Genomic DNA, 25,839 nt, shown 5'->3' with positions numbered 1-25,839 from the left:
AAACTATGGCCTGTTTTTATCCATAGCATGTAAGTCAGGAATTACGTGCTATATTTTCAGTTTGTTCTGTTTTATAAGGAAACAGTTGTAGCTGTTTTTTTCAGAGAAGAAGGGCAACTCAAAGTTAGTAGACTGTGAATATTCAGGAGTAGATGCAGTATTCAGGTAAAATGAGAGCGGTGGGAATTACATTAGTTTATCTGTCTTTGGTATGGGAGGTAATTTTGCATTTCTAGTTTTTCATTAGCTTTTTGCAGTGAATCTTTCAAAAAAGCTATTTTAGAATCCTGTTGTCTCTTTGAGGCCTCTGAATGTCAGTAAGAATCTCGTTCTTTCCGTGTAATTTGGAGGCCTAGGATTCAAGTGAATTTCTTGGATGAACACTCTTTTTCATCTGGAACATTCCACATCATGGTCATCATAATTCTGAATTATTTTTGGTAAAGTTTTGCCACTTTTGTAACTATTTGTAGCTTCTAGGGCCAGAAGTTTTATACATGAAAAGGCAGGACTACCAGAAGGTAGAGTACTCCAATTTTTAGAAATTAGGGATGCTGTTTTTATGTTGGACCTTGTATATCTCAGGACCGGGATGGCTTTGGCTCCAAGATGTCCACCGTAGCCAATAACTTTCCAGTTTCTGTCTGACACAGTCAGACACCTGAGGCCTCCCTCACCTAAGCCTGCAAGAAAAGGAATCCACATACCCACAGATTCCAAAAGCCTGAGTTTATACCCTCCCTGCACTCAACACAGCTGGGATTGGTTAGCTTTAAACTGCACCCCTGTATGCTAGCAGCAAATGGAGTTGGCACCCACATTTCTGTCTGGCCATAATCTTGGGGGCTTGACTCAAGCCATAAAGACCTCTGCAAAGAGGGAGCAAAAAATACAGTTCTTGCCAGTGTTTTGTGAGCCCTCACGTTCCCAAAAGTCATGTGCCCCGCCATAGCCCAGATTAACCCTAGGTACTGCAAAGTCAAACGCTCTCTCACAGTGCAGCCTAACCTTGATACCCTCAAAGTCAGAGAGATCAGATGCTAAAAAGACAGCAGAGCTCAGGCCTGAGAAGGACTTCCAACCCTTGCAGCTCCGTGAGGAAAACATTACTCTCCAGAAAAGGGAGTTAGCTGTTTTCCTGTGTTCCTTGAGTTACCTCAAGATCATCAGTCTCTGTCCCTTTGGGTTGCTAGACCTGTCAAAGGACAAAATTACCACAAATATAGTGTAAGGATCTCAGTTGTCTTTATTGTGACTCTAGCATCAGGCCATTCTTCATTCCAAAGTGGAGAGTAAAAGTGTTCTTGTTACTTTTTTTTTAAGACAGTCTCGCTTTATCACCCGGGCTAGAGTGCAGTGGCCCAATCTTGGCTCACTGCAACCTCCCGAGTTTAAGCGATTCTCCTGTCTTAGCCTCCCGAGTAGCTGGGATTACAGGTGTGTGCCACCATGCCCGACTGATTTTTGTGTTTTTAGTAGAGATGGGGTTTCACCATGTTCGTCAGGCTGGTCTCTTAACTCCTGACCTCAAGTTATCCGCCTGCCTCAGCCTCCCAAAGTGCTGAGATTACAGGCGTGAGCCACTATGCCCAACCCTTGTTGTCTTTTATATTAATTTTATAGTCAATCACCTTACCATTATTGTCTACAGTGATTTTTCAGTTGACTGTTAATTTCTTGAAAACTTGCATCTGATCTTTCCAATTTTCATACTTCTTTGACTTGTCTAATTATATTATGGTACTTCCTCAAAAATTTTAATAGTTTTGATAGAGAAGAACAAGAATGGCCACAGACATACATGGGAATACTTTTAATGTTTTTTCATTAATGGTGCCTTTTGCTTGAGATACCATTTTTTTAGTTATGTTAAGGAACTAGTTACTTACTTTGGCTTAAAAAAATTTTTTTAGAAGTGAATGTAGGATTCTGTTACATTTGATTTCAACATCTTACAGAGATTGTCATGTTTTTCTTCCTTGACCTCTTAGTTGGTAAGTTATTGTCTTTGAAAAGACTCCCCTTGGTTGTGGCGTTGTAATGTAGTCGTAATGTGCTGCTGGGGATTCCTTTTGCAAATATTAATGTTTTCTGTGTAGATCTCATAAGTGGAGATTGGCCTATAGGTTTGTGTGTACGTATGATATCCTTGACAGATTTTTTTTATATATATAAACATGATTCTGACTTCATAAAAAGTTTAGAAGTTTTCTTTTCTTTTCTTTTCTTTTCTTTTCTTTTTTCTCTTTTTGGAGATGGGAGTTTTGCTCTGTCGCCCAGGCTGGAGCGCAGTGGTGTGATCTTGGCTCACAGCAGCTTCTGCCTCCCAGGTTCAAGCAATTCTGCTGCCTCAGCCTCCTAAGTAACTGGGATTACAGGCATGCACAACCACTCCCAGCTAATTTTGTATTTTTAGTAGAAATAGGGTTTCACCATGTTGGTCAGGCTGGTCTCAAACTTCTGACCTCAGGTGATCCACCTGCCTCACCTCCCAAAGTGCTGGGGTTATAGGCATGAGCCAGCTGTGCCTGGCCCAAAGTTTTCTTTTTTCTTTTTTTTTGAGACAGAGTCTCACACTATTTCCTGGGCTGGAGTACAGTGGCATAATCTCGGCTCACTGCAACCTCCGCCTCCCGGGTTCAGGCGATTCTCCTGCCTCAGCCTCCTGAGTAGCTGAGATTACAGGCGCCCATCACCACAGCTGGCTTATTTTTTGTCTTTTTTAGTAGAGACGGGGTTCCACTATGTTGGCCAGGCTGGTCTTGAACTCCTGACCCTGTGATCCGCCCACGTCGGCCTCCCAAAGTGCTGGGATTATAGGCGTGAGCCACTGCACCTGGCCCAGAAGTTTTGTTTATTTCTTCGAGGGTTGTTTTTTGTTTGTTTGTTTGAGTCTTCAGAACCAGTGTATTCTTTGAGGTTTTGAATATATTCTATAGAATTAAAGAAAACAGACGGCTGTCCTACTTCCTCTTCATCTGTGACTCCTTACGTTTTATCCCTTTTTTAGTTCAAATGGTTATTTGAACTAACCATTATGTGTCCCCCTCCTTCCCTTCCCTCCCTTGTTTTCCTTCCTCTTCCTGTACCAAAGAAACAGCTTCTTCTCTTCTACAACTGCAGTTACATGTTTTGAAGACCTTTTTGTTCTTGACGTGGTCTCTTACGTAATTGTCCATTTTGTCTATGCCTTACTATGGCTATTCTGACCTGGCTTTTAATGCACTAATTTCTCTCTTCAACTATATTTACTTAAAATACTATATATCCATCCAACCTTAGTTATTGTATTTTTCCATTCTGGAATTTGCATTTGATTCTTCTACTTCTTGACTACAGTTCTCAATCTAGTCCTTTATTTCCCTAAACATGCTGTTATTTTAGAATTCATGTTGATAACTTCACTGTGTGAAGTCCCTGTATGTTTGTTTCTGTTGTCTGTTACTTCTCTTGTTTAGATTTTCTGTTGTGCATTAAGTTCTTGTATGCCTAGTTATTTTTGATTGAGTGTAAGTCATTGCATACGAAAATTTTGGGATTCTATATGATGTTATGTTTCTCTAAAGAGGACCTTAATTGGTTTCTTGAAGAGTAAGAGCACCAGCACCTCACATTGAGGGAGTTAAACTCTCCACACTGGGATTCAGTCCCTGGGAGGTCCAGAGTATTTCCAACTTGCCCCTTTACTTCAGTGGCATAGTCTTCAGGGACCCACCCTAAAGCCTGAGATGAACCATCTCCTTTCTTCTAGGGACTTCCCAGAGGAACTGTTGTTACCAGTTTAGCATGTACCCTTCCAGGTCTTTTCTTTGAATTTGTATGTATCGATGTGTATATACATGTGTGTACATACACATACTTTTAGAAATGATTTTGTTTGTGTGTTATTGACGTATTTTAAGTAAATGGAATCATTCTGTGTATGATTTTGCAGCTTGCTTTTCTTCACTTAATGGCATTTCTTAGCGAAGCTTTCCATTTCAGTACAGATTGAGCTACCTCTTTTTTGGTAGGGGTCAGTTGTAGAGTATTTTGTAGCACAAATAAGTAATAGTTTATTTAACCGTTCACTCAGGGACAAACTTCAGAATGTCTCTAGGCTTTTTTCTGTTTATGCTGAATATTCTTGTATATGCCCTTTTTAGATAGATAAGGGTTTATAGAACATTATGAAAAAATGGTGACAGATACACATTTTTTATTTATATTTATATATTTGTGTATTTATTTATTTATTTGAGACGCAGTCTCGCTCTGTCTCCAGGCTGGAGTGCTGTGGCACCATCTCGGTTCACTGCAACCTCTGACTCCCTGGTTCAAGCAGTTCTGCTACGTCAGCCTCCCGAGTAGCTGGGATTACAGGCATGCACCACCGCGCCCAGTTGATGTTTGTATTTTTAGTAGAGATGGGATTTCACCACGTTGGCCAGAATGGTCTCGATCTCCTGACCTTGTGATCCACACACCTCAGCCTCCCTAAATGCTGGGATTACAGGTGTGAGCCACCGCACCTGGGCTACGTTTTTTATTTTAATAAATAGTGCCAAATTTCTCTCCTAAATTCACCAGCAGTAAATGATAGTATAAGAATTTTCACACATGGCCAAGCATGGTGCCCCACACCTGTTATCCCAGCACTTTGGGAGGCTAAGGTGGGCCAATCATCCGAGGTCAGGAGTTCAAGACCAGCCTGGCAATGGCGAAACCCTGTCTCTACCAAAAATACAAAGATTAGCTGGGTTTGGAGGTGTGTGCCTATAATCCCAGCCACTCGGGAGATTGAGGCAGGAGAATCGCTTGAACCTGGAAGGCGGAAGTTGGAGTGAACTGAGATCACGCCATTGCACTCCAACCTGGGTGACAGAGCGAGATTGTCTCCAAAAAAAAAAAAAAGAATTTTCACCATCCTCACCAATGCTTGGTATTATCTAATTTAAAAGTTTGCCAGTTTTACAGGGAAAAAAATACTGTCTTGTTTTAATTTTTCATTTTGCTGGTTGCTAATGAGATTTAGATTGTTTTTATATGTTTTTTGAACATTTCTTATTCTTCTGATGTGTTAGCATTCTTTCATTGTTTTCTCTGCTGTGGAGTTATTTTTGTTTTAGTGGTCTCAGATTAAATTATAATTCAGGGCCGGGTTCAGTGGCTCATGCCTGTAATCCCAGCACTTTGGGAGGCTGAGGGAGGCAGATCACTTGAGGCCAGGAGTTTGAGACCAGCGTGGCCAACATGGCGAAACCCCATCTCTACTAAAAATATAAAAATTCGCTGGACATGGTGGCACATGCTTGTAATCCCAGCTACTCGGGAGGTTAAGGCACAAGAGTTGCTTGAGCCTGGGAGGCAGAGGTTGCAGTGAGCTGAGATCGCACCGTTGCACTCCAGCCTGGGTTAACAGAGGAAAACTCTGTCTGAAAAGTAAAAATAAGTTATAATTCAAACTCTATCTCAAGCTTTAATCTATGAATGACTACTTTGATTCTTACAGATAGTACATAGTGTAATCAAATTTCAATGTTAAGATAAATATAAATATAGGTATTGTTAAGGGGGAGGGTGTTTTTGTTTCTTTCCTATCCTATCTCGGAAGCTCAATATAAGTACATAAGGAGGGATAGGCATAGGAAAGAAATTGAATTATTAAAATTTCATTTTTTCTTAGACAAATAAACCTCAGAGATCACGACCCAATCTCATCAAACCAGCTGCCCAGTGGCAAGATCTGAAAAGGTTGGGAGAAGAAAGCCCTAAAAAGTCTAGAGCAGCATTTGAATCAGATAAGAGCAGCTATTTTTCAGTGTGTAACAACCCATTGTTTGATTCTGGGGCACAGGATGATTCTGAGGATGACTACGGTGAATTTCTGGATCTTGGGCCTCCTGGAATCTCTGAATTCACTAAGCCAAGTGGCCAAATAGAAAAAGAACCCAAGCCTGGACCGAGTCGTAACGAAGCAGCAAATGACATTGTCAACCCCAGATCAGAGCAGAAAGTCATCATCTTGGAAGAAAGTAGCCTTCTTTACACAGAAAGCGATCCTTTAGAAACTCAGAACCAGTCATCCGAAGACTCAGAGACAGAGCTGTTATCAAATCCAGGAGAGTCAGCTGCTCTAGCAGATGATCAGGCCATCGAAGAAGACTGCTGGTTAGATCATCCTTACTTCCAGTCTCTGAACCAACAGCCCCGTGAAATAACAAACCAAGTTGTTCCTCAGGAACGGCAGCCTGAAGCAGAACTGGGCCGCTTGTTTCAGCATGAATTCCCGGGGCCAGCTTTTCCAAGGCCAGAACCCCAGCAAGGTGGGATTTCAGGCCCCTCTTCTCCTCAGCCTGCCCATCCTCTAGGAGAGTTTGAAGACCAACAGTTAGCAATTGATGATGAAGAGCCAGGTCCAGCCTTTCCAATGCAAGAATCTGAAGAGCCCAATTTGGAAAACATTTGGGGGCAAGAAGCTGCAGAGGTAGATCAAGAACTTGTTGAACTATTAGTGAAAGAAACGGTAAGTTTTATCAAGTAAATGCAGACACTACATATACTGAGTTTCTTTCTTTTTTTTTATTGCAAAAAAAGGTTGTATGCGTGGACTTTATTTTTCTAAGAAGTATATATCTAGATATACAGAAAAGAGACACTCTGAAGATGTGAAAATGGAATCGGGGTTCCTTTACTATACTTAACTCTTCAGGAAGCTCTCTGGGATTCTAACTGCATATCATGGTGGCCTGGTGCTGTCATACCTGCAGTTCCTCGTTTTTTTCAAATTCCTTGAGTTCACTCCAAATGGAAACCCTTAAAGCAGGTTTATTGAATTACCTAGACCTATGCTGTCCAATATGGCACTTACTAGCTCCTTGTGGCAGTTTACATTTAAATGTCTTACAGTTAAATAAAATTTTCCCGTGGCACCAGTCACATCTTAGCCTTAGTAGCCACATGAGGCTAACAGCTTACCTCATCATCAAGCATAGAGGACAATGTTTCTGTCATCCTACAAAGTTCTATTAGTGGTGATATTAAGAGTAATATAAGGGCCGGGCATGGTGACTCACGCCTGTAATCCCAGCACTTCAGGAGGCCAAGGTGGGTGGATCACAAGGTCAGGAGATCAAGACTGTCCTGACTAACACAGTGAAACCCTGTCTCAACTGAAAAAACAAAAAATTAGCCTGGTGTGGTGGCATGCGCCTGTAGTCCCAGCAACCTCCGCCTCCTGGGTTCAAGCGATTCTCCTGCCTCAGCCTCCTGAGTAGCTGGGATTACAGGTGCATACCACCACGCCTGGCTAATTTTTGTGTTTTTTTTAAGTAGAGACGGGGTTTCACCATGTTGGCCAGGCTAGTTTCGAACTCCTGACCTCAGGTGATCCGCCTGCCTCGGCCTCCCAAAGTGCTTCGATTATAGGCATGAGCCACCGCGCCCAGCCACCCAGGTGTTTTTATCTAGCCATGAGGTTGTGAGCTGCTTGAGGGCTGGTATGAGATTGTAACTTATTTGTGTTTTGATTCCCTTTGTCTAGACAGAGATGCTCAGTATTTGTTGAAACAATGAAGAATGGATCTGTAAAATGGGGACAGAGAATGAGATCTCTCAAGACCTTTCTAGACCTAATCTTCTATGTAGACAGATGAATCTGAGAACTAGTGTTGACTTTGAAGACACACACAGACCTGCTTCAAAGCCCTTTTCTAGTCTTTAGTCATTTTATTACACTTTTGCCATCCGTCTTGTATTGGCATTTGAAACCATTCTAGTGAATGAAATATAAATTATGTTCTTATTTGTTTCTAGGAAGCAAGATTTCCAGATGTAGCAAATGGGTTTATTGAGGAAATAATTCATTTGAAGAATTATTATGATCTGAATGTGTAAGTATAATACCATGCTTTTTTTGTGGTAGTGGTTGTGGTAAAATATATATAATATAAAATTTACCATTTTAATCATTTTTAAATATACAATTTGGTGGTGTTAAGTATGCAACTATCACTACCATCCATCTCCAGAGCTCTTTCTTCTTCTCAAAATGAAACACTGTCCCCATTAAACACTCACTCCGCATCCCCCTCCCAAGCCAGTGGCACCCAGCATCCTACTTTCTTTCTATATGGATTTGACTGCTATCAGGGCCTCATGTATTTATTCTTTTCTGACTGGCTTATTTCACTTGGCATGTCTTTTTTAATGACCTTGTTCATTCTGACATTAGTGATATACAGACTGTTTTCTGGATTTTATGGAATACTGCATGGTTACAGAATTATGATGCTGAGTTGTTTCTGAGATTGATACTACCTGTGTTTTAGTCAAGATGTTAAGACATTTTCTTCCCTACAATTGTAACAAAGTGTTCTGCAACCACTCTGGAGAAATACATAGAAGCATTTCTTAATTTTCTTTATAAAAAGGATAAATATAGACCAGACACATAGCTCACACCTTTAATCCTGGCACTTTGGGAGGCTGAGGCAAGAGGATTACCTGAGTCCAGGAATTCAAGGCTTCAGGGAGCTATGTTACGTTCCTACACTCCAGCCTGGGAGGCAGAGTGAGATCTTGTCTCTGTTTAAAAAAAAATTTTTTTTTTAAGTCTTAAATATGCTTTTTAAAAATACAAGTTTTCCTGAAGAATATAAAATGAAAAATATACTCTTTCCCCTCCTTCTGATCTGCAGAAGTGAAATAGTCGTAATTTGTTGTTGTTGTTGTTGTTGTTGTTGTTGACGGAATCTTGTTCTGTTGCCCAGGCTGGAGTACAGTAGTGTGATCTTGGCTCACTGCGATCTCCACTTCCCGGGTTCAAGCAATTCTCCTGCCTCAGTCTCCTGAGTAGCTGGCATTACAGGCGTGCTCCACCACACCCGGCTAATTTTTGTATTTTTAGTAGAGACAGGGTTTCACCATGTTGGTCAGGCTAGTCTTGAACCCCTGACCTCGTAATCTGCTTACCTTGGCCTCCCAAAGTGCTGGGATTACAGCCGTGAGCCACTGTGCCCAGCCTGGTGGTAAACTTAAACAAAATAGTTCACTAAACACCTTTCCTCAAAGTTCCTATCTTATACTGTGGTTCTCAGTCAGGGGTGCAGGTGGGTTTCTTCCCTGCCGAGGCTGAGAAGGAAGGACCCCTTTCCAGGTACTTAACCCAATGTAGGTACTTTTTTCTAATTTGTACAATGACACTGTTGGAGCCAGTAGTGGCCTTGTCTGATCCCACCTCTGTACAGAGGCAACCACTGTCATCAGATTTTTACTTGTTTATTTATTTATTTATTTTTTACACAGAGTCTCACTCTGTCGCCTACACTAGAGTGCAATGGTGCAATCTCAGCTCACTGCAGCCTCCGCCTCCCAGGTTTAAGTGACTCTCCTGCCTCAGCCTCCCAAGTAGGTGGGATTACAGGCATGCGCCATCACGCCTGGCTAATTTTTGTATTTTTAGTAGAGACAGAGTTTCGCCATGTTGGCCAGGCTGATCTTGAACTCCTGACCTCAGGCGATCCGCCTACCGCAGCCTCCCAAAGTGCTGGGATTACAGGTGTGAGCCACTTCACCTGGCCTTCCCTTAATCTTTATCAATTTTACTTAACATGCTTCTCAGTAAAGCAAAACCATTAAGAGTATATACTACCAAGCCATAGATTGGTGATGTCAGTTCTGGAAATTTTGTAGCTGTTTCCTGTCTTCTGTAACTCTTCTCCCACAATCTCCATGTCTCTAAGTTCACCTCTTTGTCTCTGAGATGCATTCTGGACGATTTCTTCACAGGTGTCTTCTAGCCCACAAATTTCTCTTCAGCAGAGTGTAATCTTTTAACTCATCCACTGTGTTACTGTTTTTCAGTTATGATATTTTAGCTTTTAATTTTCTTCGTTATTTTCCTAGAATTTTGCTCTTTGCCTACATTTTTAATCTTTTTTTATTTCTTTAAACAATAATCATCGCTTCTTTGTGAGTTTGATTGTTCTGATGTGTTAAGTTCTTGGGAATCTTATTGGGAATCTTATTCTGTTCTTCCTGCTGGCTCCCATTGTGCCTCATTTTCTTGTGTATTTTCTAAGTTTGACTCTAAGCTCATGTCTTGAGTTCTTGATAGAGTTGGTTTCTTTAGAGAGGATTGTTTTTGCTTCTTTCAAGTCCCCAAGGGCAGTGTCAGTTTGAAACGACTTTAGATTCCTGTCTTGAAGTTTTTGGATTATACAAACTTTTTTTATTTTATTTATTTATTTATTTATTTATTTATTTATTTTGAGATGAAGTCTCACTCTCTTGCCCAGGCTGGAGTGCAGTGGCGTGATCCTGGCTCACTGCAACCTCCGTCTCCTGGGTTCAAGTGATTCTTCTGCCTTAGCCCCCCGAGTAGCTGGGATTACAGGCGCACACCACCATGCCCAGCTTATTTTTGTATTTTAGTAGAGATGGGGTTTCACCATGTTGGCCAGGCTGGTCTCGAACTCCTGACCTCAAGTTAGTCCTCTGCCTCAGCCTCCCAAAGTGCTGGGAAACGTGAGCCACCATGCCCGGCAAACTTTTTTTTTCTTTCTTTTTTTTTTTTTTTTTTGAGAGACAGAATTTTTCCCTTGTCGCCCAAGCTAGAGTGCAATGACATGATCTCGGCTCACTGCAACCTTTGCCTCCCATGTTCAGATGATTCTGCTGCCTCAGCCTCCCGAATAGCTGGGATTATAGGTATGTGTTACCTCACCCAGCTTGGATTACCCAAACTCTTAAAGCATTTTTTATTTTTCAACAAGAGACTCTGCCTGGGTATTTAACCTTCCATACAGTGAGGAAAAAAAGCCATTTTGTTATTTACATGCCAGCTACTCACTCATCTCAAGCCTTTCCACATATTTATTGTGTATAGTTTTTAAACTTGGTTATTGTAGAATATGATACACACAAAGAAAAATGAAGAAAATAAAGATGCACAGTTCAATAATTTATCACAAACCAAACACTCATGTAACCACGACCCAGAAATCTTCAAGAAATAGAATGTTGCTATCCTCTTTGAACACTACATAACGATTTTGTGTAGTCTATAGTCTTTTGCGTCTGACTTCTTTTCACTCAGCATTATGTTTGTGAGACTTATTCATGTTGGGTAGAACCACAGTTTACATATTTTTCATATACCACTTAGCAATGAAATTTTCCATCTACTTTTGATAGGGATTTGAGTTCTGACTGTCACAAATAATGTAGCTGTGAACATTCTCCTGCTTGTCTCCTGAACTCTACGTGCCCCACGCCCTGGCATCCACCTTCCTGTTGGCTATGTTTGCTGTTTTCCAGGAGAATTGTTTGTGGGGGAGTTTTTTCCCCTCCTAGCTTTTGAAATACTTTCTTTTTGGATTTCTAAGTGGCATAATAATAACTACATTTTTAAAATTACTAAGCTTTATTTTATTTTTTTTTTTTGAGACGGAGTCTCACGCTGTTGCCCAGGCTGGAGTGCAGTGGCGCGATCTCGGCTCACTGCAAGCTCCGCCTCCCGGGTTCCCGCCATTCTCCTGCCTCAGCCTCCTGAGTAGCTGGGACTACAGGCGCCCGCCACCGCGCCCGGCTAATTTTTTGTATTTTTAGTAGAGACGGGGTTTCACTGTGGTCTCGATCTCCTGACCTTGTGATCCGCCCGCCTCGGCCTCCCAAAGTGCTGGGATTACAGGCTTGAGCCACCGCGCCCGGCCACTAAGCTTTATTTTTTAGAGCAGTTCTAGGTTTACAGGAAAATTGAGCAGCAATGACTACATTTTTACAATGAAAACTTTTCTCGTAGACTTCCACTCACCTAAAAAGCAACTTGTATGTGTGAATTGCTTTGACAACTCTTCAATAAGACTGAGTTATGTTATTTTTTGTAGTTAACTAGGGTAGGCATAAAGTAGCATAAGTGACATTTCTTTGATAATTGGCTGTTTTTTTCATATATTTGTTTATTAATTGTATTTCCTTTGCATGTGAATTGTTTACTTCTCCTCTTTGAATTCCTTTTTTTCTTGTTTTGGTTAATGTTTTCCTGGTTATGAAATGTAATACTGGTTTGTTCATTACAGAAAATGTAAATGGTACAGAAAAGTATAAATTTAGCTCATTTAAAGAACAATGATTTGAATACCAGATAACATGTTTTAGTTTTGTTTTTTGTTTTTTGTTTTTTTTTTGAGACGGAGTCTCGCTCTGTCCCCCTGGCTGGAGTGCAGTGGCGCGATCTTGGCTCACTGCAAGCTCCGCCTCCCAGGTTCACGCCATTCTCCTGCCTCAGCCTCCTGAGTAGCTGGGACTACAGGCGCCTGCCACCGCACCCGGCTAATTTTTTGTATTTTTAGTAGAGACGGGGTTTCACTGTGGTCTCGATCTCCTGACCTTGTGATCCGCCCACCTCGGCCTCCCAAAGTGCTGGGATTACAGGCGTGAGCCACCGCGCCTGGCCTGTTATAGTATTTTTTAATAATTTAACCTCATAGAAATTGAAGAATACTTCAATGTTTTTCTCTCCTTCTGCAGATGAACATCATGTTTAAGTATATCTTCAAGATTGTCTATAAAAATCACTAAACTGTAATCAAATTGACACCTTCTGTTACAGTTCTGTTCTACTTCCTGAGTCTCACACGTGTACTTATTTTTAGGGACTTGCTGACCCTCTGTGCTTTTTTGTGTCACTCAGAAACAAACATTGATCCTTAAACACATAAAAATTCTTATGAGGCCGGGTGCGGTGGCTCAAGCCTGTAATCCCAGCACTTTGGGAGGCTGAGACGGGCAGATCACGAGGTCAGGAGATCAAGACCATCCTGGCTAACACGGTGAAACCCCGTCTCTACTAAAAAATACAAAAAACTAGCCGGGCGAGGTGGCGGGCGCCTGTAGTCCCAGCTACTCGGGAGTCTGAGGCAGGAGAATGGCGTAAACCTGGGAGGTGGAGCTTGCAGTGAGCCGAGATCGTGCCACTGCACTCCAGCCTGGGCAACAGAGAAGACTCCTTCTCAAAAAAAAAAAAAAAATTCCGAAAAGCAAGAGAATGTACCGTCATTGTATTGCATCTTTTCAAGCCAATCTTGTTTTCCTGACACTGCTTTCCTTTCCGTTAGTCTCTGGGCTCCTAGGACAATGTTAATTCCACAACTAAACTAAAATGTTAATGGAAACTGGAAATAAGGCCCAAAGCTGAGTTGAGCAGGCTGGGATTTTGTTGTAGCTCAGTCTCAGTTGCTTTATGTGCATCTTTCAATGACCTTCAGATGGAACCATCTGGGCATTTTAAGCAGGAAGGGCCTATTCATTAGAGAACCACATGGCAGGTAATCTACTCTGGCTGGTTAACTTAGACCTTTCACTCACGTGGGGTCAACTTCAGTTGGATGAAGGCAGCAACAACTATCTAAGGGTTGAAAGGTCGGAGTACTAGCCTGGCTTACTTTGCAGGAGTGCCTTCTCTAGATCCGCTAGCATGTCAGATCACCTCAAGCATGACATCATATGAAGAGGTAGGCAGATTGAAGTCCAACAGGCTTCCCCTCTGCTTTTGCCCCAGGGTGCAGATATTAGAGAATACCACTTGTTTCTGTAGAAGAAAAACTTTATCCTTCATTTTCTGGGCCTCTAAATGTCCCTTAACCTCCAGAAGAGCTCTGTTGGTAAGCATAATGAAAGGATTAAACTAGAAATGAATTTTGACAGTTTATAGTGAGAGCTTCTGATACCTACCGTGTGGAACTTCATATCTGTAGCATTTCAGTATTTGAAGTTCTTAATATTGTTGAAAATATAAAATGGGGAGAGATGAACCTCTCAAACATGTTTTTTTTTTTTTTTTAAGAAATCATATCTACTGTTCCACCTGTATTTCATGTAGAGGTGTACTTATGTATCATGTACTTGAGAAAACGTGAAAACAGACCATTTTAAAGCTAGTTCATGTCTAGTTTGTCGCCGCGTCAAATATGCACATGTAATGAGTTGTCTGTAACTCAGGCCTTTCCCTACAGACAGGATTTTTGCTGGTGGCTAATTCTCAGGTCAGCCTTCAAAGGTTTGCATAACCTCAGTGCACACCAGTGAATTCTAGGACAGAGAATTACCACTGATGACAATGGTTTTAAAGGAAAATGTACTCTGAATTCTTGTCTCCCTCTGTAATAGGAGTTTCCTGCTTTTTTTCCTCTCTTTGGGCCTCTGGCATTGTGTTCCATAGACTGGGCAGGCTGTGGTGGTAGGGAAGCGGGGAGCTTAGAGACAAAAAGTATATGGGACTCCCAGAAGTAATGGCAAAGGGAAATGCAGTGAGATGTCAGGATGAGCGAGAGCGCTTTGACATGGGTCCTCGGCGGGGGTTGCAGAATAAACGAACGTGTCCAAACCAGTCCCCAAACACTGGCACCTGGGTGAGAAAAAGAGGCAGAGCTGGGCACTTTTTCTCTGCCTTCTTTCTGCCAGACCTCCTGTCCTACTATTATAGGCCTTACTATTGACATCTGGCAAAAGAGAATCAGTAGAAAGGAGGTGTGTGAGAACTGCAGGTATAGCACCTAGGGGTTCATCCTAGGAATCTACTGGAGCAAGAGAAAGAACAGAGAAAAGGGGAAGTCCCCATTAACCTCTGAGCAAAGGAACTTCCTTGCTACTGAATGTGGCTAGAGCTGTACCCCACTCACTCTATCTTCAGTACTGTGCAGTCATTCCAAGGTGGTTGTCTGATTTGGCTGTGAAGAGCCTGAATAGTTAATATTTGTTGGGTCTGGGTGGTGATACATCAATGTGTGTTATCTCACTCTATATATCCTTACTTTGGAAGTATTTCATGATGATAATAGACAAAGCTAATGGGTTTGGTGTGAAGAGTGTCTGTTCATAGGAAAACATGATCTATTCATCAGTCTAGCTTAACAGCTAGCTAAATAAACCGAGTATAACTCAGTGTCTCATAGAGTTTTATATTACCTTAGAGATTCATGTTACCAGAGGGATATGAAAAGTATTAATGAATTAACAGAAGATCTTTTATATTTCATTTATTTATTACATCTCTTAGCAGACTATTTTTTATTGTAAATGTGAATACACAGTTTTCCACTTCTTTCTTGTTCATAGTTTTCTTGACAAAAGAGTAGCTACTTTTCTTACAAATTGTCCAATTTTGTAGTTTAACCAATAATAGTTTCAGTGACTTCATTACATTAACACACAACTGATACCTAAACTTCAGAGGAGTTTGCCTTAATCAGTATGTTCGTTGCTTTTTAAATTTTTTATCTTCCACAAAGATAGGAATTCAATGCACTTGTTTGTTTATTTTTCTGTTTAGTTTTTCTGGGCTGGACATTTTAATTTCTTGTTAGGCCAGTTGTAATGTGTGACTAAGGACTATATTCTTCAAACATTGCATTTGAGGCAATGGGCAGGTGTGGGGTTTGGAAGCAGTATGAAAGTAACATCATTTGTTTTTGCAGACTTTGTAATTTTCTTCTGGAAAACCCAGATTATCCAAAGAGAGAAGATAGAATCATCATAAATCCCAGTAGCAGTCTGCTGGCCAGCCAGGATGAGACAAAGGCAAGTGTGGTGTTCTTGCTTTGCAGTCGCTACCTGGAAATGCTCTGCTTTGTTGTTATTGTTGTTGTTATCTGTATGGGAAGAAAGTGCTTTGTTGGGACAAGTTTTTAAAGACTAGCAGAGGGACATAGGATTTCAGAATATGTCTACACTTCAGTGCGATCTCCCATTCTGAGCCACTTTGAATTCTGTCTTTAACTTCTATCTTTCCTTGTAATTCTTATCTTCTTATCTTCCTTTTCCCACAAAGAATTAAACGAATCCTCCATATCTTTAATCCTACAAAGCAAATTCCTAAAACAAAACCAGAATTGGCCAGGACTCTTAACATTTTATTATGAAAATTTTCAAACCTACAGAAAAGTTGAAATATTTTACGTCGATCACCTATATCCCTACCACTGGTGCTACTAAAAAGTTAACAGTTTACTGTATCCTCTTTATCATATATATGTCCTCTGTCTGTCCATCAGCACATCTTTGTTATGTTTCATTTCATTATAATGCATTTCAAAGTAAATTGCAAAAACATCAGTACACTTCCCTGTAAATACATCAGCATGCAGATCATTACCTAGAGTTGAATATCTTTTTTCTTTTGATGTGAGATTTGTATACAGTGTATACTATACATCTGTTTAACCAGGTCTCATATCAAGATGTAAACAGCTTGGTTTTTAAAAACTTTAATCATTGTCATTATTTGTGATCCAAACTGGCATTTAGTGTGTTACATGGTAAAGTATGGTTGAGAACTAACTTTATTAAGATCTGTTGCTTGATCTTCCAACTCCCCATAGATTCTTTGACTGTCTCTCTTACGTATTCTATAATAGGAAAAAAAATAGTTGTGTGTAAATATGTTGTGGAAAGAATGGTTGAAAGATTGGTTTAAATCCCCAACTATACTTCTTTACTAATTATAACTGGTAAAACTAGTCTGTCGACTCCAGACAGGTTCGTTTAACCTCTCTGAGCCACCATTTTCTCATCTCTCTTATAGGGCTGGTAACTTCCTTATAGAGTAATTAGAACAAACATTATTCTTTTCTACACATGTAATTCTTAAAATGATTTCCCTTACATGGGAAATGTACTGCCTGGCCTCTGATTTTATGCTTCTCTCTCGTTTCAGTTGCCTAAAATAGACTTTTTTGACTATTCTAAATTGACTCCTCTTGACCAGCGCTGCTTCATCCAAGCTGCTGACCTCCTCATGGCCGACTTCAAAATGCTCAGTAGTCAGGACATCAAGTGGGCGCTGCACGAGCTCAAAGGACACTATGCAATCACCCGAAAGGTGCTCTACTTGGTCTTCCTCTTGGGGTCACACCTCTTGGCTACATCTTCCCATGATAACAGAATGAACAGTCCAGCTTGTGGAAATTGGGATGGTTTATGATTGCTAAGGAATTAGGCTGAAGATAAATAGATAGGTATTTGCTGATCATGAAGGGTTAAATGAAAAGAAATAATAGAGGCCGGGCGCGGTGGCTCAAGCCTGTAATCCCAGCACTGTGGGAGGCCGAGACAGGCGGATCACGAGGTCAGGAGATAGAGACTATCCTGGCTAACACGGTGAAACCCTGTCTCTACTAAAAAATACAAAAAAACTATCCGGGCGAGGTGGCGGGCGCCTGTAGTCCCAGCTACTCGGGAGGCTGAGCCAGAAGAATGGCGTAAACCCGGGAGGCAGAGCTTGCATTGAGCTGAGATCCGGCCACTGCACTCCAGCCTGGGCGACAGAGCGAGACTCCGTCTCAAAAAAAAAAAAAAAAGAAAAGCAATAATAGATAGATGAGAAGCAGAGAAGTCCTGGTTTGACCATAAAATCCTGGAAGGTAATACATTCTAGTGTGGAATGCAGGAGTATGAAAGATGTGTTCTAATCCTGCTCCTTCCTGATTTGCTTTCTGACTTGGGACAGGTCACATGACCATCCATCCCCCAGATGGCTCAGTTATCCTATCAGTGATAGGACGTAAAGTCTGTAAAGAGTCCAGGAACACAGCATTGCCCTCTCAGAGGAGAATGGACAGCTACTGACAGCTCCCACCGTTCTCCCCCCAGGTTCCTAAAATAGATAGCACTTAAAGGCCTTTGTTAAGGGTGAGAAGCGTGCTGGTTCGTGGTGGTAACACAGACATCTTCCATGAAGGAGAGCACACGGTGCCCACTTTGTAGCTGTGGCCAGAACAGAAGTGCATGCGCCAGCAGAGACCTTGGCTTACTCCTCATTCGCCCTTACTGCCATTAAATTCTATTCTACTGAAATTCTTGTGATGCTCAGCGAACACTATGATGTTTCTTTTGTCCAAAGGACAAACATGGAGTTATTGTAGTGGTTAAAATACTCATTGGCCTTACCTGGAGGAAGGGAAGAACCAAGCCAAGGACTGTGGCTCATGCTGAGGTCTAGGCCAACCCCCTTCCACCTCTTTTTTTTTTTTTTTTTTGAGATGGAGTCTTGCTCTGTCGCCCAGGGTGGAGTGGAGTGGTGCGATCTTGGCTCACTGTAGCCTCTGCCTCCCCAGTTCAAGCGATTCTCCTGCCCCAGCTTCCTGAGCAGCTGGGACTGCAGATGCTCACCACCACGCCTGGCTGGTATTTTTAGTAAAGATGGGGTTTCACCATGTTGGCCAGGCTGGTCAGCAACTCCTGACCTCAGATGATCCGCCTGCCTCAGCCTCCCAAAGTGCTGAGATTACCAACATGAGCCACTGTGCCTGGCCAAAAAAAAGACTGAAAGAAAAATAGAGGGGCTTTGAAAGGGTAAAACAGGAGGCAACCTAAAGTAGACCAAGGGTCTCCAGAAGGGCCTCCCTGAGCAAGGAACATTTAATCACAGACCCAGGTAGGAGTTTGGTGAAAGGGGTTGTGGAAGATGTTGGTATCATTTATTGGGGGTGAGAACTAGTATAAACATCTGCTTTGGAGGGAAATAATCATGAATTCAATCTGGGAAACATTGGTTGCCAGTGTGCTGAGAAGGGCCTGTGAGACATCTTAAGTAAAAATAATTCATTGGGAGGTTCAATGGACTAAAAAGTTTGGAAAATACAGACTGTAGATAGGAATTTTTTTATTTTTGTATCTCCTTGGGTTTTATGGTGATAAGACTTTGAGAGTCATCAGCATATGGAAAATCTCACCAGCCAGGATGAGGTACCCAGAGATACCAGGTGAGAAGAGAGGATTGCTGACATGTGAAGAGCAAGCGGAGGAGGCAGGCAGACAGGAAGGAGGAAGTTGAAAGACTGGAGCAGTCTGTATTATCATCATCATCATTGTTATTGTTATTTAGAGACAGGGTCTCTGTTACCCAGGCTGGAGTACAGTGGCACAATCATGGCTTATTGCAACCTTGACCTTCTGGGCTCAAGCCATCCTCCTGCCTCAGTTTCCCATGTAGCTAGGACTACAGGTGTGCACCACCACACCTGGATGATCTTTTCATTTTTTGTTGAAATGGGGTCTTGCTAGATTGTGCAGGTTGGTCTTGAACTCCTGGCCTCAGGCTGTCCTCCCACCTCAACCTCCTAAAGCACTGGGATGCCACCATGCCCAGCCTGTTATTAAATACTGCTAAGAGTTTGTGCAAGATGAGGACTAAAATGTAAATGGTAGACTTGTAGACTTGGCCACTCAGTAATAAGCATGGATTAGTAAGTGCAAAGGCAGGGTAGATGCCAGATTAGAGACAGCTGGAAAGCTTGTGGTCATAAGGGTGAGGTGGTGAAACAGCAGATAAACAGCTCCTCTGATAAATTTCTCTACAAAGAGGAGAGGACAAAAGAGGGGCTGGCATTGAAAGAGAGATGACATCACCTTCTCAACACTGCCACACTGGGGATTAAGTTTCAGCAGGAGTTTCAGACAAACACTGCCATCATAGCCACCCCCCTTCTCATGCCGCCCAGGCTTGGACCCCAGCCTGCCCTGCACCCTAACAACGTAGCCACAGGACATGAGCCCTAAGGCCACCTACCCCCTGCCACACTCAAGAGTCCCACCCGAGTGTCCCACCCAGTCTTCCTGAAAGGCTCCCACTCTTCCTTCTTCTCTTCCAGGCAGGATGGCCTTACCTCACACACTCCTCCTTCCTGTTCAAATCAGGTACCCCTTCTCCCTCCTTTTTTTTTAGGATGGCAGACTTGAGCACCTTTTTTTTTTTTTTTTTTTTTTTAATACAGAGTTACACTCTGTCGCCTAGGCTGGAGTGCAATGGCGCAATCTCAGCTCACTGCAACCTCTGCTTACCAGGTTCATCGATTTTCCTGCCTCAGCCTCCCAGTTAGCTGGGATTACAGGCACATGCCATCACGTCCAGCTAATTTTTTATATTTTTAGTAGAGACAGGGTTTTGCCATGTTGTCCAGGCTGGTCTCAAACTCCTGACCTCAGGTGATTCACCTACCTTGGCCTCCCAAAGTGATGGGATTATAGGAATGAGCCACCGCGCCCGCCCTGGCTTCAACACATTTAAATCCTGATAAGGAAAATCTAAGAAGGAGAAGCTGAAGGTAGGAAAGAAAAGGGATCCTCACCAGTGGAAGGATTTTGAACTCCAGCATGCTTTCGAAGGGTGGGGTGCGTATAGGTGCAGGCAGAGAAGAGCATGGGGGAAGCAGGTTAGGGGAGAATAAAGAGGAGCATTGACCAGGGAAACAACATGGAAGATTTGCCTACAGAATGGAACTCACCAGCCCATTGTCGTGTGATTTAACCTGTACTTATTCAAAGACAGCTTGGACAGTTTTTTTTTATTTGAGACTGGGTCTCTTGTGTTACCCAGGATAGAGTGCAGTGGTGCAATCATGGTTCACTGCAACCCTGCCTCTCAGGCTCAAGTGATTGTCCTACCTTAGCCTCTGAGTACCTGGGACCACAGCTGTGGACCACCACTCCCAGCTGTCTTTTTGTATTTTTAGTAGAGATGGGGTGTCCCCATGTTGCCCAGGCTAGCCTTGAACTCCTAAGCTCAAGCGATCTGCCCCGCTCAGCCTCCCGCCATGCTAGGATTACAGGTGTGAGCCACAGCACCCAGCCAACAGTTTTTCTTTACTCTTTAATCTGTCAGTAAGTGTTTTGCTTCCACCACTGTACCAGTTTATGAAAGTCAAAGAAAATGAAAATAAAGAAATGCCTATTTACCACTGACTAATTCTTTTTTTTTTTTTCTTCTTTTTTTGAGACGTAGTCTCACTCTTTCGCCCAGGCTGGAGTGCAGCAGTGCAGTCTCGGCTCACTGCAACCTCCACCTCCCAGGTTCAAGTGATTCTTCTACCACAGCCTCCCCTGAGTAGCTGGGATTACAGGTGTGCACCACCATGCCCGGCTAATTTTTGTATTTTTAGTACAGACAGAGTTTCACGATGTTGGCCAGGCTGGTCTCGAACTCCTGACCTCAAGGGATCCGCCTGCCTTGACCTCCCAAAGTGTTGGGATTACAGGCATGAGCCACTGCACCCGGCCGCCACTACCTATTGTTAGCCATGCTGGGAAGAAAGCTGAAACCGTTTTAAAATGACATTTAGGGATTGCCTGTCTCGTGTATTCTTATTTTCCATTTACAGAAGTAACCTCTCGCTTTCTCAATTTTTAGGCCTTTTCTGATGCCATTAAAAAATGGCAGGAGCTATCACCAGAAACCAGTGGAAAAAGGAAGAAGAGAAAAGAAATGAACCAGTATTCTTACATCGATTTCAAGTTTGAACAAGGTAATGCAAACTGTGTTGCTGGCAGTGTGTAGCTGCAACACGGTACCTTTTCTTCTTCACAGTCAGTGAAGGAGGCCGTGCTACAGGTGTCTGCCGAGCATCTGGCCATGCCAGTCCGAGGAGTGACTGACAGGAACTATTTTTTCAGCACATTGACATTTTTAGAAAGTGGCTGCACTTTTTGGCCTCTTCCTTCCTACTTACGATAAACCATGGCAGGAAAATTTTGTGTGGTAGAAAATTCATGTGTGAGAAAGTATTTGAGTATGCTTTTAAGCTTGGGGAAAAAACTGGTCTTGAAGGTTTGATGAGAATTGGCTGTGTTGTTAGGTAAAAACTGCCCAGACTTGTGAATGAGGCTTTACTGCGGAGGGTCACTTATGCCACTGAGAGAATGGCCAGTAGCCACATGTTTCTCCAAAATTTTGTCATTCTTATTGATGAAATAACTGCTGAAAACCCTTTCAAAGAGGTTACTTCAGGTCTCATCCCCAGAAATGTAAACTTGAGTTTTATACCAACTCAGATTTTATCTGAGTTGCTTCTACCCAGTAAAGGAGTTACTACAACTTTTCTAGAGATCATCCCTTTCTGTTATGTGTGCAGTTAATTACCACACTTGATTTCAGGTATGACTAAGTGGGAACTCAGGTAACTATAAAGCTGGAAAGTATTTGTATTTGCTATGAAATTTTCAGGATCTAAAAGCAAATTGCTTAGGTTATGACTCCTGAGGTTCCCAAGCCAATCTGTGGAGCAGTGCTCTGCTGACATGGCATTCTCCTGACCTGTGGCAGAATGTAGAACTAGGGGCACTGTGTAGGTGGTTTTTCATTCAGCCAAATTTACCCACAGTTCAGAGCAGGCATCCTTGTACATAGCCATACAGCGTTTGTTTCTGACTTCAGTGGTGGAGAAAGTGCTGCTTTGTAAGATGGTTGACTCCCTTGTTGGTCAGCTCCGTCTTTTAGACAGTTCTTCCTTTGTATTAAGTCAGCGTGTACTTCCTGAAATGTCTTGCCATGGTTGTAGTTCTTGCCTGTGGAGAGACAGATTCTGGCTGTTGCCCCTTTGTCAGCCTGACTGCCCTTCTCCCTGTCCCTACGTGCCCTTCTCTAGCTTGTCAGGGTCTCTTCGAAAGTTGGTGTGTAGAAGACTGGACATCATACTCCACATGAGGTCTGCTCACATTCAACCTTGGCCTTTTCACCCACATTGCTGTCAGGTCATATACCTCTCTCAGTTTCGCTGCATCTCACAGTTTTCCCTGTTAACTTCATTTTATTTGATTCAGTCCCTTGTTCTAGTATAGCGCTTTAATTTAGATGTGATTCTTAAATTTTACTTATCAGGTAATCTTTAAGGACCCTGGAAGCATGAGATTAAAAATACACTTGATTTATGTTAATAGTTTAACATTTATGATTCACACTTAGCCTTTTTTAACAGCTTTTTATAAGGACACAGGCTAAAAATCTCTCATCTGTTCCAGGCATCCCATTTTTCTCCTTTTCAGTTTGTTTTCCATCTAAGCACTGCTCTTTGGGCTATAATTGCTTGACTCAAAGAGTGAGACAGGGTCTCCCTCCTCTGTCCTTTTTATGGTCATACAGGAAAATACATTAGAGGAAAGTTTGTAGACTTAATTGCATTTATTTTTAAAAATAAAGGACTGAAAATAAATCTTATTACTTCAACATGAGTACAAAAAGAACTGAGTAAAGATGAAAGAAAAATAGAGGTTGAAAACATTTTTTAATTTCTAGCATTGATAATTATAGTAATTAACATTTATCGAGAACTTAATATGTACCAGTCACTTTTCTAAGTGCTTTAATGGATTAATTCATTTATGTTTCAAATAGCCTTATGAGATGTATGTGCCGTTATTATCATTTTATAGAAAAAAACTGAAGCACAGAAAGGTTAAGTAACTTGGCACATGTTACACAGCTAGCGAGTAGCTGAGCTGGGAATCTGGCTTCAAAGCTTACTCTCTAAACATGTGCTTTTCCATTCTCATAATACCAAAAACTTTTTTTGTTGTTTGTTTTGTTTTTAATTTTGAGACGGAGTCTGCTTCCCAATCTCAAGCGATTCTCCTGCCTCAGCCTCTCAAGTAGCTGGGATTAGTCACAGGTGTGTGTGCCATCACGCCTGGCTAATTTTTGTATTTTTAGTGGAGACGGGATTTCACCATGTTGTACAGGTTGGTCTTGAACTCCTCACCTCAGATGATGTGCCCTCCTTGGCCTACCAAAGTGCTGGGATTACAGGCGTGAGCCACTGCGCTTGACCCCAAAAACTGGTTTACTGAAGAAAAGGTTTGAATTTTAAAAAACATGAAAAGGTGCAAGAGAAAAGGAGAATCAAAATAAAATGTATTAGGAAGCAGATAGTAAATGTTAAAATCAAGAGATTACCAAGAACAGACAAGAGTACATTGAAAATCTGGATGAGATAAAGTTTTGTAGAAAAACATAAATTGGTCAGGCATTGTGCCTCACACCTGTTATCCCAGCACTTTGGGAGGCCAAGGCTGGTGGATTTTTTGAGCCCAGGACTTCAAGACCCGCCTGGACAACATGGCAAATACAAAAAAATTAGCTGGGCGTAGTGGCATCTGCCTGTATAGTCCCAGCTCCTCAGGAGGCTGAGGTGGAAGGGTCGCCAGAGCCCAGGAGTTGAGGCTGTAGTTATCTGTGAATGTGCCACTGTGCTCCAGCCTGAGCAACAGAGCGAGACTCTGTCTCCAAAAAGAATATCATAAATTGCCAAATCAACAAAAGAAATACAAAACCTAAACAGATCAATTACATGTCTGATATTTGTCATTCTGCTGTCTTTTATTCTCATAATACATTGTGGTGAATATAGGTACTATTCCTTCAGCCCCTTGTATATTTGAATGCTTTCAAAATAAAAATGGTTGAAAAACATATAGCACATTTGCACCCACCAGAATGGCTAAAATTAAAAACCGAGGATAGGTGTTGGTAAGGACATGGAGAGACTGGAACTCACATGCGTTGCTGATAGAGGAAGGGTGTAAACTGGTACAACCACTTAGGAACACTGGCATTATTTTCTAAAGCTGGAAGTAAGCCTATCCCATGATCTAGCAATTCCCAGCTAAATTGCGGACATACATTCACCAACACATGGCTATAAGCAGCACTATTCAGATTAACCCAAAACAGTAAACCCAAATGTCCTCAGTAGTGAAATAGATAATAAATTGTGGTATAATCACATAGTACACTAGTGACAGAATAGGAGATGCCTTCCAATTGGAGCATAAAGAGCGGGAAAGAACCAGAAAGGTCAAAAAATGGATGGTAGGTTGGCAAATGGTAAGAAACCCAGTCTTCCCAAATGGTACACTGTGATAGAGAAGTCATGAAACGAACCGCCAGAGAGAAGAGGGAGGATGAGGCCGGGAAGAATGGACATGGCTGGCCCAGATTCCTAATACACAGTTGTCTGCATGCTTTTGCATTGTCATATATCTTCTAGGTGACATAAAAATAGAAAAGAGGATGTTCTTTCTTGAAAATAAGCGACGACATTGTAGGTCCTATGACCGGCGTGCTCTCCTTCCAGCTGTGCAACAAGAGCAGGAGTTCTATGAGCAGAAAATCAAAGAGATGGCAGAGGTAGGAAGATGTGCTCTGGTCTTGGGGTGTGTTTCTGGGATTCTGGTTTGCTCTTAGGGTTTAGTTAGTACAAAACTGTCTTTTAAGATTTCCCTTTTCTTCAGAGTGGTGAATTTGGATATATGCAAAGTTTTTAAAAAGAAAAAACCTGGGTTTTGTCATAATACTTATGTTTGTGGTTTCATAAATCAGATTTATGTTAGAAAATTTTAATTGGAGCTCTGTGTATCTATTTTACCTCCTCCACCAGCCTCAGTTCCATTTCGTTCTTTAATTTTTCTTAATACAGTATCAAATGTGCAAGTCAGCTGGAATGTATATATTGATTGTTTAATAAGTATCTTCTAAACCAGTGGCTCTCAAAGTGTGACCCAGAGATCCCTGGGTTTCCCAAGACTCTCTTGGGGGTCTACAAGGTCAAACCTCTTATAACTATACTAAGACATTACAGCGACACTTGAACAACATGAGAGTTAGGAGTGCTTCCCCCTGTGCAGTTGAAAGTCTGCATATAATGTTTGCCCCAAAACTTCACTGTGAACAGCCTGCTGTTGACAGGAAGCCTTACCCGTAACAGTCGATGAACACGTTTGGTATGTTTTGTGTATTACATGCTGTATTCTTACAATAAGGTAAGCTAGAGAAAAGAAAATGTTATTAAGAAAATGATAAGGAAAATATATTTAGTATTCATTAAATGGTAGTGTGGGTCAGCATGAGAAGGTCTTTATCTTCATGGTCTTCACGTTGAGTAGGCTGAGGAGGAGGGGTATGCTGGTTTTGCTGTCTCAGGGTGGCAGAAGCAGAAGAAAATGAGCACATAGGTGGGTCCCCATAGTTCACACCTCTGTTGATCAAGGTCAGCTGTATTTGCTTTTTCACCATATTGAATTTGTACCAGCAGA

The 25,839-nt window shown here is 41.9% G+C and overlaps 1 protein-coding gene across 9 annotated transcripts in view; it reads left to right on the top strand.

Moving 5' to 3' along the window:
- RNF216 (ring finger protein 216) overlaps positions 1-25,839 on the top strand; it is a 165,076-nt gene that overhangs the window by 33,000 nt on the left and 106,237 nt on the right. For 5 of the 9 annotated variants that reach the window (XM_077996126.1, XM_015133224.3, XM_015133225.3 and 2 more), the window contains 6 exons: positions 5,666-6,505; positions 7,795-7,871; positions 15,456-15,558; positions 16,694-16,858; positions 21,164-21,278; positions 24,795-24,934. In XM_077996126.1, the coding sequence (XP_077852252.1) occupies positions 5,666-6,505; positions 7,795-7,871; positions 15,456-15,558; positions 16,694-16,858; positions 21,164-21,278; positions 24,795-24,934 (1,440 nt within the window). The remainder of the gene's footprint in view (positions 1-5,665; positions 6,506-7,794; positions 7,872-15,455; positions 15,559-16,693; positions 16,859-21,163; positions 21,279-24,794; positions 24,935-25,839) is intronic. The other 4 variants (XM_077996128.1, XM_015133227.3, XM_028845103.2 and 1 more) reach the window with 1 other exon arrangement.

This window comes from Macaca mulatta, chromosome 3, assembly GCF_049350105.2.
Source record: "Macaca mulatta isolate MMU2019108-1 chromosome 3, T2T-MMU8v2.0, whole genome shotgun sequence".
Classification (NCBI taxonomy): domain Eukaryota; kingdom Metazoa; phylum Chordata; class Mammalia; order Primates; family Cercopithecidae; genus Macaca; species Macaca mulatta.
The sequence above is the reverse complement of the archived record's forward strand: the minus strand, read 5'-3'. Positions and strand labels throughout refer to the sequence as shown.